At 42.2% G+C, this 19,008-nt stretch overlaps 1 protein-coding gene across 3 annotated transcripts in view; it reads right to left on the bottom strand.

Annotated features, from left to right (window-relative positions):
* Positions 1 to 19,008, bottom strand: part of kirrel1a (kirre like nephrin family adhesion molecule 1a) — a 32,614-nt gene that overhangs the window by 8,042 nt on the left and 5,564 nt on the right. For all 3 annotated transcript variants that reach the window (XM_042402069.1, XM_042402070.1, XM_042402068.1), the window contains exons 2-10: positions 9,974 to 10,123; positions 5,685 to 5,834; positions 5,439 to 5,596; positions 5,171 to 5,321; positions 4,673 to 4,778; positions 3,903 to 4,051; positions 3,574 to 3,701; positions 2,166 to 2,292; positions 1,812 to 1,912 (exon numbers count right to left, since the gene is read on the bottom strand). In XM_042402069.1, the coding sequence (XP_042258003.1) occupies positions 1,812 to 1,912; positions 2,166 to 2,292; positions 3,574 to 3,701; positions 3,903 to 4,051; positions 4,673 to 4,778; positions 5,171 to 5,321; positions 5,439 to 5,596; positions 5,685 to 5,834; positions 9,974 to 10,123 (1,220 nt within the window). The remainder of the gene's footprint in view (positions 1 to 1,811; positions 1,913 to 2,165; positions 2,293 to 3,573; positions 3,702 to 3,902; positions 4,052 to 4,672; positions 4,779 to 5,170; positions 5,322 to 5,438; positions 5,597 to 5,684; positions 5,835 to 9,973; positions 10,124 to 19,008) is intronic.

Consider the following 19,008-nt stretch of genomic DNA (forward strand, 5'->3'; position numbering starts at 1 on the left):
ACAGAGCTATAATTTTATAGCTGCATGTACAAATATATAGTAAATGATCAAATCACTCACAGTCAAGTCATATGCATCCATTAATGCACTCATGCATAAACACACACGTACACATGAATGTGCTATATTCAACATGTCTATATTAGACACGTTTTTTTCCCCCGAACGTTATTCCTGTCAGAGTACAGAAGCATGTAAGAGAGCATTTACACATCACATGGTATTACATCGCTGCCCTGAACACTTATGGATGAATCTATTAGGTGGTTGTATGTCACATAGACAAATACAAGTTAAATGGGAGGAACACCTTGAAAATCAATGATTGCTGCTGTTAATGAATTTGTCTCAGCACCCATTTTATGTCCATATGTTGTTGAAACCTACAATCACTGGAGAAATCAAAATCAATCAATCAATCAAATCAAATCAAACAGAGCCTTGTTTGTTCCTATAGGGGAATACTTTCAAACTTGACAAACCTGACAAACAATATTAAACCTTAAAACTGCCATAATGGTAGCAAATGTGAGTACTGCACTCTATTTGAAAAATGGCAGAGCCATCTCTTAAAATATGTATAATTAAAAGAAAACCTCAAATGAATTATTTAAGGTTCCCTTCCCATTAGATTTAAAGGAAAAATTAGAATTCAAGAGAAAAACTAAAATCAGTTGCACAAAGGGTGAGTTGAAAAATGTTACATTACTATTCCTGGGCATGTGTTCATAAAATCTGCTCAATATGAATGATTGTAAAAGAAAGTGATGTTAGTTTCTCGTAAAAATTACAATAAATGACAACACAACAAAAATATAACTAATCACTTATAAATTTGACTATTTGATTACGGTACTTGTATGTTTCATCATGTCAGAGTGACTGGGTGATATATTTAACTAAAAGCCATTATTGGTCCTATATAGTATCTGTCTATGCATGGCAGTACTTAAATAGACCACATACATTTACACACTCACATCAAGTGCTGTACACAGTCACATGTAAACACACACTACACAACTTCCTCAGACCAGCAACAGTTTGTATGTTTCTCCAGACTGAAGTGGAGGTGGGTGGTGGCGACTGAGCCTGTGAGAATCTTGCACATGTTCTAACTTTAAAGCCACTAAAAGCAGCTGTATTATTCAGCATTGAAGCACTGTAAGGCCAGTTAATTATGCATAAGCCCACATGTTCCCATAATCTGCCCACTTATTCCAGAGAAGGAGAATCTCATGGCTGTGGTGTTTACTGGGACAACTGTTCCTCTCCAGTCCTTTATATTTTATAAATCTTTTTCTGTCCCAACCTCCGCCGCCTGCATTAGGAGAGCGCACTGCGAGTCAGGACAGATCAGTCACAGAGGCCTGGGAGCTGAGGAACTACTACTACTGTGTCTCTGCGATATAGACAAATGGAGAAAGCATCCAGGCTGATTTCTGACGCAGGAGCTAAAAGCAGACCGGCTTAGTGTTAGTGTTGGTTTGTTTATGTGATGGGATGGAAGAAAATTCTGGGAAAGTTTAAGGGTGAGTCACCACTCAAAAAGAAAAGGGGACAGTGCCTAAAAGCATTTACCATGCAGGAGTGGAGCCATTTAGAAACAGGGAGATACAGTAACAGTAAAATACAAATCACTGTCAGACTAAAAGGTACAACACTGTGCTTTTTGTGATCAAAGCTTTTCCTTGTTGGGCATTTTTTTGTCTGAATAATTAACACTGAGATCAAATTTAGAAGGGGTTCCTTGTGGTTTTGGTAGCAGAAATATTTGTAGTGTTTTCACATTTTCTCATCTTTTCACTTACAATCTTATCTGGAGGAGGTGTACTTGCTATGTAGCATTTCACCTCTCCCCTCTCTCCTCTCACCGCATACTGGACCGGATCACTGGAGATGATAGGAGGACCTGCACGAGCCAAAAATGAGAGGACACGAGAGTGTAAATGAAAGAGAAATTAAATAAATTACACATAAAAATGATGATTTCTTGCTTTCAAGAAGCTGATCTTACCAAGCTTGTTCAAGAGGAATTGTATGATTTTAAAAATAAATGGCCAGTACTTTGGACATACAGCATTTTTTTTCCAGTTACTGACAAGCTGACCTTTTTGAAAGTACAAGATTTTCATCTACGAGCAGTGATGTGGATGTTTTCTGACCGTTGACGGTGAGCGTGACCTCAGTCTCTCCTACTCCAATCCGTGGGACGATGGCCTTACATACATACTGGCCGGCATCCGCCTGGCTCACTGACTTCAGATACAGCTGGTTGCTGTTACTCAGAACCTGTGGGGGAGTAAAAAAGAGGACACAAATATAAACAAGACAAATCTACTGAACAGCAGGAGGGGATAAACAAAATAAAAACCCACATACATAAATAAGTAAAAGAGAGGCTCATGTATTACTGTACCACCACCTCTACCTCATTATTACAATAGATCATGATGCATATTTGTATGTCTGGACTTATTTGCCCATATGTGCTCTATAACTCTGACCCTAAATAGATACCAATGCAAACTTGCACATCCTCTTTTAACCTAACACTAAGGTTTTGCAGTTGCCTAGCAACCAAATCCATCAGAAAATTAGCTGGGAAAAAATTATGGCTAAATATGTAACCACCTAGAGAAGCACCTGAACATAACTTACACTTCAGATGTGTCAAATGTGATTTACTGTACTGTAACTGTTTCTACTTTAAAACTCTTAAAGATGATCCTTTAAAATGAGATTTAATTTGTAAAGCAACCAATGTTTACATAAGTCTGATCACTTCTTCAACTCTTAGCTGGTGTGCACAGTAGATTTTAACAACAAAACAGCGATGGTTAATTTAACCGTTTTGCTAAAAAATGATTTCACAAAACTCCAGATTAATTATTTATCATCAGCGCAATTCAGTTCACAATAAAAACAACAGAATAGGGCATCCTGGTTGACTATTGGTTAAAGAAATAGTTTGGCATTTTTTGGAAATGTGCTTGTACGCTTTCTTACCAAAAATGGGATGAGCAGATTGATTCTCATCCAACCCTTAGTAAGAGTGATATGTCGAACTGTTCCTTTAAGATGCATGCCATACTGAATAACTGCAACGTCCTCGGCTGGATTTCAATTGGGGACCTTTGTTTCATGTCATACCCTTCAGTATGGTCGACTGGTATCATCTCTGTCTATCTAACTATCTGATTAAGGCAAAAATGGCCATAAAAATAATATTTGAAAGAAATAACAGAACAATATCTGTTGCTGTCTAAAATCCTCATATATTTGGTCCTGTGTTTCTGCTGCATTCAAATTTGGGACTATGTGAATCATGTTATAATACAAGGACCATAATACAGTCATTACATTTATTAGGTATAATACATGAAGTGATAAAAAGAATATAAGGAAAAAGAAAAAAAAGCAGAGAAAGAGGTCATGACAGGGAGGAAGAGAAGAGAGACTGAATGACGGGCTGCTTTTGTAAGCACAGGTGAGGAGAGTGTGGACTGTAAAAATAGTGTGAATATGAGATCAGAGGAGAAATGTGCAAAGCGTGGGCTCTTAGCTTCTTACCATGTTTGAACCTTTTTTGAACCAGGTGAGTGTGAGTGGAGGGTTTCCAGCCCATTTGCAGTTAAGGGTGACATCAGAGTCAACATCTACGGTTTTTGGCTGAGGTTCCACCAACAGGATCGGACCGACTGGAGACAGAAATAGTGAGTGAGAGAGAGATGTTTCTTTGTTGTGTTTGAGTAATAATGCAGGAGGACTAAAGGGGAGAAGCTGCTCAGAGAAAAAGACAACACAACAATGGTGTGTTTTATCCCTCTGACTGCAGACTTCAGCGAGTGAAGTGGGCCACAAGTGATTGAACAAGGTGAGATGAGTAGTCTCTGACTCACAGTGAACGTCTACAAGGATGCTGACGTTGGTCTTTCCCACCGCGTTGAAAACCAGACAAGAGACGGGCTCGGTGAAGAAGGAGTGGTCGGCCTTGGTTGTGAACACGCTCTCCCTGGCACCCTGGAGCACCACACCACCCTTAGCCCACCTAGGGTTACAACACAGGGTATTACTCACACTGAAAAATATGTGTACACATGTCCTGGAAAATGTGTGCTAGTGCAACAAAAATGGCAAATGTTCTCCATGGATTTACATGTATTTACAATTATGATATACAACAAACATAAAATCAGGAGTATAATTAAATGTATCTTCCCCCTGGTCACATGATCCAAGAAATGAAATTTTTTTCTTTAACATATTCAGATCAACTACATATTCCAAAAGCACAGTAAAAGTCTTATGCTGCAACATATGTAATATGAGAAAATTCAAATTAAAGCCACTTTATATTAATTTTTATGGTAAATTTTTTGAGGATGGACATATTTGGACACATATTGCTTTTAATGTACTCATACAACATACTGTGTTAATTATAAATGCATTTACTTCCATTTTGAAATATGTCTACAGTATTTATTTTTTTATGGCTATTGAAGGTTAATTGAAGAGTACACGTTCCCTTCAATGCAAAAAAAACATCATCAACATTTTAGTACAAATGGCACAAAACCAAAAAGAAACTTTAAATCACTATGGTAATAATTGGCCCGGTGACTGCTACTTTAAATTAATTAAAGAATGTGTTTATGTGAATGCAGACCTGTAGCCCATAATAGGAGGGTTGGCGTGAGCCTGGCAGGTGAAAGTGACTCTGTCCCCCTCCAGGACAGAGCGAGGCTCAATGGACAAGGTCACTGTTGGTGAATCTGTAAGAGAGAGAGAGAGAGAGAGGAAGACTCATATAACACCGGCCTCACTTCATCTAACCTGCAGTATGCTGCAATCTGTAGGACAGTTTGATGCAAAATGGCTGCCAAGCATTGCTTAATAATAGCTGTTAAAACATTTTAGCTGCTGGCAGATATGTTTCAAAACATGACAGTAGTCTGAAATGTAATACTACCAATTTATGTAGTAATAAGACAGGTAATATAATCATATATGCTCACTAAAATTACACTATATTCTTGATAATGTAACAATGTTTTCTTTTTCCATATACACATATTTATTGCGGTATCTAAATGGAGTCTTATAATCAGCTTTCCCTCAATGTGTTGCCTATGGAGCCTACAGTAGATAAAGAGAGCATGCGTACGGTGCACGTTGAGGGTGACAGTTGTGCTTTTGCCGGTGGGAACGGCCAGGTTGGTGGCCACACAGCTGTAGTTCCTCCCAGTGTCAGTGTCGATGGGATGGATGGGCAGGTAGCTACGCGTGGTCACCCTCTTCCTGTCTTGAAGCACCTCCTGATGATGGTTACGAGACAAAAAAAATGAAAAATACACGTAAAATGCTGTAACTGTAAATAGCGTTCATGAATTAGTGTGTCTGGGAACGTGTGTGGGTTTCTTTTGCAGACTTACGGTGGCACTGACAGCCCCCTCTACAGGCAGGCCATCTTTAAGCCACTCAATCATCGAAGGTGGTTTAGCCCCTCGGGACACACAGCTAAGGTTGTAGGACTCCCCCGCATTCAGCAACACCTCCGGACCCCCATCGATCACCGGGTCGTCTGGGGGGACTGGGGGGAAGAGAGGGGAGCGTTAGAAACACATATCATCTCTCTCACGTACACACATGTGCGCACACATTAATGCACACAAACGTACTGAGGACGGTGAGCTTGGCCCTCCTGGACCTCAGGGCGGCATCAGGGGCCTGGCACTCGTACAGGGAGTCATCAGACAGATCAGCTGACAGGATCTCCAGGTTGTACTGGCCCAACTCCTGGACACGTAGCACGCGGTACCTGGGCCAGGCTGGGACACATAAACAGACACAGTAGATTAAGAGTTAAACAATTGTGATTACTGTTAGGAGGCACAAACAAATGCTACATTTACACTTCAGGCGATCAAGCTGAATTTTATAAATCATTTTTCAGGATACAACACATACATCATCTGATAGGTGTTAAAAAGAGAAACAAACATTTAAAAAATGCAACATTAACCTTCCTACGCTTTCATTGCTTTTCTACCAAAATACAAACATGTATTTTACTTTTTTGCCATTGTGCTTGCTGTCCTCTGTGCTAATGCTGCAGAAGGTGAATTGAATTGCTATATTTTTAACATTTGAACCTTTAAATACAAACTGCGCCTAGGTGACATGTCTCAGGATCGCCACATACCCCTGTGGTCTGTATCAGAATTAGAAAAAATACACCACCATGCTGTTTTTCACTGTTCATGTCAATTAGAAAACATCATATCTGTGTCATTCATGAGGGAAAAATGTGATTATTTACTGTAAGCAGCAGGCTATTTAACACCAGAGAGATGCACGGCCGTATGATGACAGAAACACAAACGCATGACCAAACATACACGTTCACGCAGTTGCACAATGCACACATGCAACGCAGCCTCTTCAATCCTCCCTTTCCCTTCCCCCATCCGCCACACAGCCCAGCTGTGTCACTGCTGTACATTCTCACCATTAGGTGGCATCCGTGTTCTCTTTCACCAGCAGGGGGAAAAGATGAATGCATTATGACAGCAACATTTTAGAGGACTCAGATCGACTCGAGTCCGTGGTGCAGAATTCATGTTTGCTGCCCAGACGTAGATCGCATGTGAAATTCTCTGCTGCCGTTTCCATGTGCAGGCTCCGAGCTTTCGCTGCTTGCCTAACCTTGTGTGTCCTTGTTTCTGCATGCATGTGTGCATGTGTGTGTGTGTGTGTGTGTGTGTGTGTGTGTGTGCCTTGTGTATACGTGCATTTGCATGTGAAATGTCGAGAGCGAGAAAGCGTATGAAAAGCCCAGAGAAGGGGGTGGGGGGGGGGGGCAGAGGGACAGAGCCTCATACACAAACACACACACACACACACACACACACACTGAGTGTATGTGTGCATGAAGCGGCCAGTGTTCATTCACATGTTTTTATTTAAAAGCTTTGGCTCGAAGCACTGGACCATTACAGTAACAATATGATTAAAAGAAGGAGAAAGGGAGGGAGAGGAAGAAAGATCGGTAAAGGGACAGATGAGGACGGAGAAGAGGGGAAAGAAGAGACAGAAGGGTTGAAAGAAAGAGAGGAGAGCGTGAAGTGAGAGCGTGTCAAGCAAGATGAAGGTAAGGAGAGAGAAAGTGAGACAAGGTAGAGAAGTTAAAGGAAGATTAGGAGAGGGCTCGGCACAACAGGGGCAGCCGAGAAAAGGAGAGCAAGAGGGAGAGAAAGGAACAAGGGATCTCAGACGAGGAGGTCCGAAAGGAATAGTATGACAGGCAGGAGAAGAGAGGAGAGGAGAGGAGAGGAGAGGAGAGGAGAGGAGAGGAGAGGAGAGAAGAGAGCATATAGTAGATAAGAGGGGAAAAAGAGGAGAGAAGAAGGAGGGAAATAAAAGGAAATTGTAGAAGAAAGGGAAGGCAAAGGAAACGGGGAAGGATTTAATGCCAAGTACCAAAGTCTGAGGAAAGACAACAACAACAACAAGGCAACAGCAGGTCACAAATGATGCAGTACCCCTCTGGACCAATCAGTTAAAAATATGCCCACTTCTTTCGGCCAGTAATTGCAGAGACCCCATCGGGCTAATCAGCGCAATTCTGAAAAGAGATGCATCATTCCCCCAAGTTTTGTCAAAGCCAGACAAGCTGTGTCTAAGATGTTGTTGTTGACAGACAGACAAGCGGGATACTTAATAAATCAAACAGGAAATTTCATCACTGGGGACGAAAATGCAAAGAGAAAGAGGAGTAAGAGCAAAGGAGTGCATAGTAGGATATTACATATTTGTTTTCTGAGTTTGCCTTTCAATAAAAATCAGATATTAGCGTCAGTATCACCCACTGCTGATATGACAGAGGTGATGATGTGATGCTCCTCCACCAAGTTGAAGGGTGTCAGTCTGTAAAATGGGCCTCAGGGAGCTTAGAATTCCCCATCAAACATTTGATGACCGTGTGCAGAAGGTGGCCAAATTTAACATCAGCCTAAATAAGTGCGCAATTTGTCACAATGTGATGTGATGGGATAGCTGCTGTGGTAGTTAAGCTGTCTTTCAGTTGCATGACAGTTGCTTCTTACATCTCTTGGGCAAAAGTGCTCTGCCGGCTCAATCTGGCAGAAACTAAAACATTCACCAGCAAAAATATTTTGTCAGCATACATTAGCTACCACACGCAATGTCATACTAACACTGGGCAAGCATGTCTAGTATCAATCCATGTGCTGTGAGAGAGTTCTGCTTTGTTAGCGTTTAGGAAAACTGAATTCCATGTTTGTAACAGCCCAGCTAGCCCAGTCTCACTCTTGCTAAAATATTTGCTGGTGAAAAGATATTTTTGTCATAAGTCATATATTTGATGATGCAATGCTAAGCAAGACCATAAAACTGGGGCAAGGTGATAACTGTCAATGGAAAAGTAACTGTTCCCCTTATATAGGTATATTCCAGTACTGTTATTCAGCTTCCACTTGAACAATTTCACATCCCCATCTCTTAAAGGACCAGTGTGTTTTAAAGGACAGTTCAATTTTGGCATTGAAAATAAAATCTGAACAGAAAAAAGAAACATTGGCATTGAAAAACTAGTATTGGAAAAAGTTGTATTGGCACTGAAACAAGTTCCACTGAAAAATAAAATATGGACATTAAAAAAATGACAATCTTACAATTTTATGATATGACCTCATCTTGATATTTTTGCATTATGATGTGTTTTCAGATTTTTTCTTCATGTCTGTCCTTTTTCAGTGACAGTTATTACATTTCATTTTTAATACTGTTTAACTGTTCAAACTTTTGAAATTGAATATAGACGGATCTGTTCATTTTAATACATTTATATTTATGTAAATATGGTGATATCTGTACATATAGAGCCCCAGAGGCAGCACTGGCGTTCTGTCCAGTAAAAACATGAAGCTTCACTTTACATTCAAACAAACCAATGTGGCAGCTACAATTTTTGGATTTCATCTGTGAGACCAACATTTATCATCCAAAAGGAATTATATTATATATCAAAATGCTACAGAGAAATTAGAGTCAGTGGTAAATTACTAAAGAGCTGCAGATCGACAACAGACGTTGACCAGGCCATCATCTCAGGAGTTGGGCTGCTATCAGCTGAGATGACCTGCTGGTCCACCAGGCCGGCTGCTCCTCACATCTCCAAAAACGTCACAGCAGATTTACAATAGGCGTTATTTAGATAAACTGACCACTGGGAATCTATATGGTTACTCTCTCACCTGAAAAAAATATTAAAACTAAATAAAGTGACATATTAACAACCCTACAGTCTGGCTAAAAATCTCCACCATAGCCCTCAGGTATCATCATCAGACCGCAAGGCATACTGGGCATGTAGTCTCCCCTTCAAACCCCTCCTCTCTACACCAAAACAACGTCAGAAAGTTGAAACTGAAAACCAGTGACACTGGAAAAAAACTGACAGCGTAAAATAAAAAAAAAAACTGTCACTGAAAAGAGTGAAAAAATCTGAAGACTGTCAATGAAAAACAACTTTTTCCAATCATTTCAATGCCAATGTTTCCTTTTTCAGTTCAGGTTTTGTGCAATTTGTCCTTCCACAGAGTTTCAATTTGGAGATGACAGAAGCCAAAGCGAAGCAGTGCTCCGACCCTCCGCACCCCTAATGTTGTGGATGCCACTGTAAGCATAAGATAAGCTTTACACATAACACATTTCTTTCTCTCTGCAGTCTGCAAAGTGTGGGACACATTAAACGAGTCTTTGCAATCGTGGTGTGAATGAGGACCATGAAGGACTCAAAAGGTCACCAGATTTATCCAAATTTCATGTTCAAATATGCAGCACAGCAGCTTCAATCCAGTAGTATCAGAATCATCTTTGAAATAGCCATCTTAGTCACATGCTGAATAGAGTGAAGGAAGCCTGAGGAGGCTGTATGATGTCTCACCCCGCAGGTCCTCTCCGATGCCCAGAGCCAGGCCATCTTTGGTCCACTGAACAATGCCCGAGTAGTTGAAGACAACACAGGACAGGATCACCCTCTGGCCCCGCACCACCGACTGGTCTGCCGGCTCCTGAGAGAACCTTGCTGTCCACACTGGAGGATGGCAGACAGATGGAGAAGGGAGGATTGGGAGAAAGACAGGAATAAGTTAGGGACTTTCTCATTCTTAATGTGTACACACAGCGGGAAACTAGTGTAAAATCGCCTAAACCACAGATATAGCATATTATTGTATCTCTGGCTTTATGGTTAATTGATTAAAAACTGCATTCCCCCAGCTGCAATGGAATGCCACGATTACCATCTTTGATCACACCATGGCTTACAGCCATTAGCTGACCGCCGCCGAGGAGTTAACAGTTGAGCAGCGTGGAAAGACGGTGGTGTCATAAATGAGGAAATCAGAACACAGTTAGAGAAGAAAGAGAAAGAAAGAGGAGGAAGAGGCGGTTAACGCTGACTCAGGAGAGAAGAGTTGGGAGATCAAACAGGCAACTTCAGCCCTAGGGTCTCTCACACCCCTTTTCTTCTCGTTCCTCACTTTTATTTCTTCAAAACTCTCTTAGGCCCTCCCTCTCGTCTCTCTCTCTCTCTCTGTTTCCCCCGTCTTCATTCCTCCCTATGAGTCATCTCCCAGGCTTCCACTCCCCAACCAAAACTACAGTGGCTGTCATTGTCTACTAGACTCTCTCCCTCCTGTCTGGAGTCCACTACCACAGCAGATAAACCAGTGGCATGCTGGCCCACCAACCAACTGTCTAATATGAGGAAAAAGAAGAAAGAAACCCTCTGCTGTTGTTCCACGTTGTATGATGACAAGTTGTAATTAGCTGTCCCTTGAAGACATGACACCCGTACAATGGAGGAGATGCAATCACTGAGGACGATTTGCATCTCACTTTAAATTTTCCTTCTTTCCATCTTGTCTCTCGCTTACATTTTTTCCTTCTCCCACTTGTTATTTCGAAGAATCTCGTACAGTAGATCATTAACCCAATGCTGCATTGTACACCCCCCTTCACCCTCCTCCTCCTCTGCCATTACCTCTCTCCTTCTGTTCTTTCTCTATAATGTTGTATGTCCTTTACCCAAATTGCTTTGCTTCACTCTCTGCTTTACCCTCTATATGTATGCATCCCCACTCGCCTCCTTCACTTTGTACATCTATAATGCTGTCTATGAATGTCCTTTTGCATGCACTGATTTTCCTCTACCTCTCCTTCTTTACAGTATGTATGCAACTCCTTCTTTCTATATACATATATAATGCTGTATATGTCCTTTTACCCATAATGCTTTCTATTTCTGTGTTCCTCCTCCTCGCTGGTTGGAAGGGGGTTAGAGGCGGACTGTCACAACTCATTTATCACATTAAATATCAGCCCTCCAGCACTTTCTCTCTCCCTCTCTTTCTCATTCCCCCGTTCAGCCGTCTCTCTCCTCTCTCACTTTTTCCCTCCGCTCCCTTTTCTTCACCTCCTACCATTTACATCTCTCCTTCTCACTTGTCCTCTCTCACTTTTTTATCACTTGTTTCCCCCCCTCTTTCCTTTACACTCCCTCTCTCATTCCCTCACACTTCTCCCTCAGAGCCCTCCAGCACTTTTCTGAAGGTTCCCATCTCTCTCACTTTCTTTTTGAAACAACTACCATATGCCTGTGCACCCCACCTCCCGCTTCCCCACCATGACCCTTGGTCCCTATCGCTCACGTTTTACCCTCCCTTTCATATACACAGACATGCACTTTCCCCCTATCATGTCAGATTTGGTGTGATTTGCAGAGGTACAATATGCCTGATAATACAAAAGAACCCAGTCTTGCAAAAAGATTTCCGTACCAATCACAACAATGGCTTCTGACAGTGCAGCACATTAATATTCTGAAGATAAAGGAGATGAGCGAGGATACATGGTGAAAAGGGAATCAGATGCAGATGGAGCTCTGCAGCATGCATACCTAGGATAATTCAGCACTGAACCAAAAGAAAAACAATAGGGGCCCTTAATTTGCTCCCTGAGGAACACCCAAATCAACAGGATTAATGAAGTAAGATAAACAAACCAAACAACATAACAATGATTGGCTATGAAAAGCTGAAAAGTGCAATTATATCGAATTAGTTGCAAAGCCATGCATCTTTGCTATATAAAGAGGCATGTAGATAGATGTTTTGCAGTTGTACAACAAAGATAAAGGCCTTTAAATGCAAAAATTATGAAAAGGCACCACAAGAATTCATATTTTCACCAGCCGGCAATCCCATTACCTCAAATTTGAATTTGATGCAGAAATGTACTAATTACGTGATTCTCTGAATGGTTACTGGAAAACTACATCTGTACTGTACATCTGAGGTGAATGGGAAACTCCAACTATTACCAAGCTATATAAAGTCAATACATTTTTTCCAGTAGAATTAGGATCTGGTTGGTTAATTTGGCTTCTTTCGATGTGTGTTTTGATGACACTTTTGAAAATGATGACATTAAAGCTTAAAGGGCCTGAAAATCTATTTTCTCAATCAGCCTCTTACTGTGCCGTCCATGATGAACTCACAGTTTTCAGTCAAAGTTAGTTGGCCATTTCTGGGGAGGGGTCACTTGAGGGCAGCGGAAACCAGACATATACATAACACTGACACATTATCATCTTACAGTTGCTCATTTACACATTCAGCTAGACACAAGCATTCGTTTGGAGTTGTTTTCTGGGCAATACGTCCAATGTTTGTATTCTTTGAGCTCTGTTTTTGGTCTATCCTAAGAGAATATCTGGCTCTTAAGCTGCTAAATGTTCACCAGCTAGTCGCTAACATTGCCTGTTTGTCACTTGGTGATTGGTAGGTAACATACAATGGGTTCTTAGAGAAAACAGCTGCCTGCTGCTGCTGGAAACAATGGTGAACCAAAATATTAGAGTTGCGAGCTGTAACACCAAAATAATGAGCTGAAAGATGCTACAAAGGCTGCAGAATCAGGTGATAATTCACCGAGCGACCACTTTCACATAAAAGTAGTCATGTGATCCATTGTACATACAGTAAAAGAATAGTGATTATGGCCATCTTAAGAGGTGTGTGATGCTTATTTTGTCAAGATTTTATAACAAAAGGAGTGAAGTTACGATACAGTATGTATATGCAAGCGATTGTAGAAAGCACATGACGTTGATGTAGAGGTAATTAAGGTGGATAATTTATAATCAGAATGATATTTTAGAAAAACTGCCATTATAAACAAAAGATATTTCTAGGCAGTATAGATTTTTGCTTTAATTTCCTGTGTGCACCTTAATTTGATGAAACTTGCATCTGTTTAATGCTAATTACTGGAATGTAAAGTGTGGATTTATACCATCTTAAAAAGCATGAAAAGCCTTTTCTCAGATATACATGGGTGTAAAGAGAGTTTAGCTGGGTTTAAACTACCCCGCAAGCTCAGTAGCCTGAGGGCAAGCAAATCCTTTCCTCCACCAACTCAGATATGCTAGCTGGAGGTATTCCCTCAACCGCCTCAGTAAACCACAAACATAATACAAACTGAATACTCCTGAGTGGAGGCTACGCAATCTGCAGAGAAAACACCCATGCAAAGCTGAGGACTGAAAACACTGACTCATTTAAACATGTGCTCATCGCCTTCTGATTTCCATATTACCCAGTTAACACTTGTCAACATGAGTGCATGTGCCTGTGAGTCTGTCTGTGTGTTTAAAGAAGGAAATCTGCGAGCAGACAGCAGTCAGAGCAAAGCAGAGTGTATGCAAGGGAGCTTGTATTCTTTCATTATGTGGGTTATGCTGCAGAGACAAATTTAGAGTGTGTCCTGATTTCCTTGAGTCACTGATCCCCAAGATACCACCGGGAGACTCCGAGCACCCTGTCCACACAAAGACCACGGTCACAAAAAGCTGTGACCATGACCACATACACATGGACTCTCACACACAAACAAAAGCATGCAGTACAAATGACCTAACCTTCACCACATGGGCTAACCATTTCCTGTCAACACACACACAAACACAACCACTCTAAACCCCAAACATATAATCGACACGTAGAGGCGGTTTCCTGAACATGGATTACACCACAACTCGGACTAAAGCGTCAAACCAGCGGAGCATCTCCATCTCCATTGGGAACGGGTCTCAGTTCAGTCTAGGATTAAGTACAGCCCTAGTCAAAGTTTGGAAAGGGATTAGGATTAATCTGGGGGCCGAGGACAACAGCCCCTGCAGACACTGTGACACCAACCTCGGCTTGTCAAAGCAGACACAAAGCCAAAGGCGAGCATGCACTGCCTCGCCGGGTGACTCACCAAAAGCATGGCCACACGCCGCCATAGTGTGAACCACCACAGAAATTTAGCCCAAGAGCACCTCTCGCACCATGCAATGGTGTTTTAATAGCAAGGTAATGAACCGTCAATTTGTTGCTGAAAATTACTGAAAGGGTATATGCATGCAAAGATGTTTGGAGCTATTTTTAGTAAGTGTGCAGCTCATATGCCCTGTAATTCTTAATTTGCCACACACCCTGCTGTTAGGTGGCGAATGTCAAAGCTTGCTTTTCAGCATTTAACTACAAGCTTGCTTAGCTTCTCTCTGTGCGGGACAGGAGACAAGGTTGGAAGTGATGCCATAGAGACTTCTGGGAAAGGTTCACTGGTGGCATTCAAGCTTACTGAATCAAACGCTATTAAATAAAATGCCATTTGTATGGATTGTTATGTATCGATCTAATTATCTTTGTGTCTGGCCCCCTCCCCTGTACTCCTCTGTACCCCTCCAACAAAGTCCCCCTGCCTTGATCTCCCTCACTCCTCTCCAGCCAATCCCGCGCTTCAGCTGGATCACAGACTTGCATCACCATAGCAACAGCTGACGTGTAAAGTAACTGCCCAAAAAAAGTTTTCTGTACAAGCGTGTCTGTGAGCGCACACGCGTATGAGCATCTGGGTGTCTGATGAAACCCTCCCTTGTGTTCGGTACACCCATTTTTCTGAAAAAACATTTTTCAATGACCTCATCCTCCCTCCACCTATCCAATTAATAGACAGGCGGCCGCACTGGTCTCATTATTTCTCCACCTCCCCCAACTCTCTTCACTGTTAGTCAATCCGCTCCAAATTGATTTTGTTATCTGTCTAATTCCATATCGCCGCTGCGTGTGGCCGATGTGTTGGTGTTATAGAGGGGCTGCCTGACAATGAGATGCAGGAATAGGAGAACAAAGAGATGGCGAGGTCCACAGACAGCGCTGTGAAGTGTGATGGAGGAGGATGACATCATTGTTTCAGGAGAAAGTTGCAGCCATAGGAGTCATGCGGCACTGACTCACCCTCTCCCCGTTTGCTGTATATGACTGTAAATACATCAAGCAGTCAGTCTGTCAGTCAGTCTATGCAGTGACGGATGGACTGATCTGTGTGTGTGTGCATGAGAGCACTGGAGCTTTATTATTGGAGTCTTTTTAAGTTCCTTTTTCATTCAGAAAACTTCAACAAAACATAAACTATGCTGTTTGTTATAGCTCCTAAAAAGATGACTTGAAGACATGAGCAGCACTATGAACTGTGTATGTATACATGCACTACTTTATGTATGCATGTAACCTACATACATTTTTATGTATGCATGGTGCACTTTATACTGTACATAATGTATGTAGGAATGCAAGTAACGTTTATTTTCCCAATGAATTGATCAATCATTTAGTGAATGAGCCCAAAGTGGCATCTTCAAACTGCTAACTTTGTCCAACAGTTCAAAACTCAAAGATATAAATATATAGATAGAGAAGCAATGAATCTTCAGATTTGAGAAGCTGAAAACAGCAAATCTTTGGCGATCTTTGTTTTTCATCACAAAGCATCAAAACAACGAATTGATTATCAAAATTTCAATCACGTAATGTTCCATCAATACACTAACTAATCAACTGATCATTTCAGCTCTCAACTGTATCCATGTACTTTACGAGTGTTTCTCCATCGATTTATCTGGCTGTGGGAACTCTACCACCTGTGCCTGCTTTCTCTCAACAACATGGCCGCCTAGCAGGATGGCCATAATAACCCATCACCATGGTGATGGCGCTATAGGAACCGATGAGAGACATAGATGGAGAGAGGCAGAGAGTGAAAGGAGGCGACCCACTGAGCCTGCTGACACCATGTCACTCAAACACAAAGGTGACTCCTGGAGGTGGGGACGGAGCACGGGGAAGATTAGGGTAGAGGGGAGAAAGAACCAGGAGGAGAAAGAGACAGAGACTCCTTCTTTTGTTTGCCGCATTGTCTGCCTGCTCGCTCCCTTCCTCTGTCATCTTACCTTGCTGTCCTCCCCCTTACTAGCAGTCAGCGACCTCTCTCTTTCTTCCTCTCTTTTGTGGCCTTGCCCTCTTCTCATTCCCTATTCACTTCCTTTTGTCTGGGAGGCATCTACTTAGAAATGATCACTCCTCCTTCTTCCCTTCACCTAACATTTTATTCCCTTCCTGGGCGCCGTCTACCTTTTCCACCTCCGACTGTACGCTACTTCACTTTCCCTCCATCAGTCCTCCCTCTCATTTCTTCTCTCCATTACTATCAAAATGGTTGCTGTGGAAACAGGTTTATTTGGAAATGGCGGGAGGGGAAATGATTCCTTCCTATAGTGTGTATGAGAGTGTACAATGCACACATCATGCACACTGTTTTATCAAAATTAGTGTGCACACATTATTTTCTATCAATGTATGTGTATCAGCTTGTGTGTGCAGCCATAGTGTGTGTGTGTGTGTGTGCCACCCTTGCATTCTCTGGGGCTCCACTCATACACGCATTTCACATCTGAAGAGCTTTATTTGTACCAAACCTCTGTTACAGACATTGTTACCATGGCTACAGCCAGTGAGGACCACTGACACAATGATAGACACAGTGGCCATGGCAACCCCAGGATCAGTGGTGGGTAATATGATAATTCATGGACGAGGCATCTGACACATTACGGGCACATGAATATGCTCAAGCGCTGGAAAGCCGGCCCGTCGCTGGTAATCCACGAGCCTTTGTGCGGCCAACATGCCGAGCGGCTGACAAAGAATACTCCGCAGTAACCAAGGGTGACCAGAACTAACAATAGCTGTCCTCTGGATAAGCTTGAACAAGGGGATACATATCAAGCTGCTAGTCTGCAGTAGTGCGCCGTGAAGCTTGTAGTGCAGGGGTCGCCACTGAATTCGCCTGGCACAATCGATATCATAATAAATCAATACTTCACAGCAGTGGTTCCCCATTGATTTTGGGCAGCGACCCATTCCTGAAGCCGCTCCGCCTCCAAAAGCCACGTGATCTTGCAAGTAAACATCCGCACCATCAAGTGTGACAGCTTTCAGATGGTTCTGCCAGTCCACCTCACATTACAGTACAGCACAGTGATGGAATCCAGCAGGACTATTTTACAAGCAGCGTCCCATCAATAAATCACCTCCTCCCAAGGTCTGCTTTAATTCAATCCAGTGCAATCTAATTTTATTGCTATGTACTGTAGCTTCTCGCAATGTCATCTGTCACAAACCGTCCAATAAAAGCTCGGGGCCTTGACCTCCTTGAGTGAAGTAATATTCATGCACAGCCCCTCGCCAATATCACCACCAGTGTATATTGTACTGACGCTGTGAAGGCGAGGCTTCTTTGTTGGTAGCAAACAAAAGACTAGAAAGTGAGTTGTGTGACTGTGAAGACTTTTGATATCATTAGAAAAAATCGTCTAATATATTAGGAACTCAAAACCAGTTGTAAACTCTGACTTCCAACTGGTGATCATCCTAAAACCCACAACAATAAATAGATAATAAATCTTTTCAGAAAAACAAAGATTTCTGCTTTTTTTGTGTCCAATTGTGGCCAAAAGTATGTCCATATACCTTTGTGTACTTTCTTCAAGGTTGTTTGTAATGTTTTTGCTAGAGCCCATAGCTGCAATTCAGGGAAATCTTAATGCTACAGCATGAAATAATACTTAAGACAGTAGTGTACTTCCAATTTTGCTGTTCCAAAATGAAAATGCCCCCGTGTACAAAGTCAAGTCCATAACAAAAATGTTTCTCCCAGTTTTGTGCAAAAGTACTTGACTGGCATGCACAGAGCTCTGACCTCAACCCCATACAACACTTTTGGGATGAACTGGAATGCCAAATGTGAGCCAGGCCTTATCTCCCACATCAGTGACCGACCTTGAGGCCGAACGGGAACAAATCCCTGCAGCCAGGTTCCAACATCTTCTGGAGGGCCTTCCCAGAAGTGTGGAGGCAGAAGATAAATACCCGTTCTCCACACACTTTAGGACATGTAGTGTTTCTTTAATCAACTTGAGAACAAACACATGTAAACTAGGTAAATCTTGAACTAAGAACATGATTAAACTGAGTTAAGGTAAGCATAAACCCGAGGGTATAGTTAAGTGGGCAGAGGCAGTCTTTGACTAAGTAAAGCATCTGCACAACATTGTTTTAATGACTGGACTTCCAAGCCACCGATGATTAGTACTACTAAGAGATGGCTCACTCATTATTTGTAGTCCGCAACAATTTAGCCTGCAGGCTGTTATATTACATGACGAGGAGACGGCGAGCGCTGCGTTGCAGTGGTAACCGATTTAGTTGGACGGCTGACCCTAATGTTGTTATCGTAAAGGGAAGATGGATGGAGCAAGTCGAATCTCTCTCTAGCTCTGTCCCTCCCTCTCTCTCTCTCTCTCTCTCTCTCTCTCGCTCCTGTCCCTGTTGAGGAGCAGAAACTGGGAGAGCAAAGAAATGAAGTGACATCATCAGCGTCAGCCACATTCCTGCGGAGGGAGGGGGGTGAGGAGGAGTGGGGGAAAAGAGAGAGAAGAGAAGGAGGAGGGGAGAATGTCCCAAAACTTTTGAGGTTACAGGACCGACATCCCCCCTCCCTCCCCCCTTCCCCTTACGCGCACACACACAAACC

Source organism: Thunnus maccoyii, chromosome 22 (genome assembly GCF_910596095.1).
Source record: "Thunnus maccoyii chromosome 22, fThuMac1.1, whole genome shotgun sequence".
Classification (NCBI taxonomy): Eukaryota; Metazoa; Chordata; class Actinopteri; order Scombriformes; family Scombridae; genus Thunnus; species Thunnus maccoyii.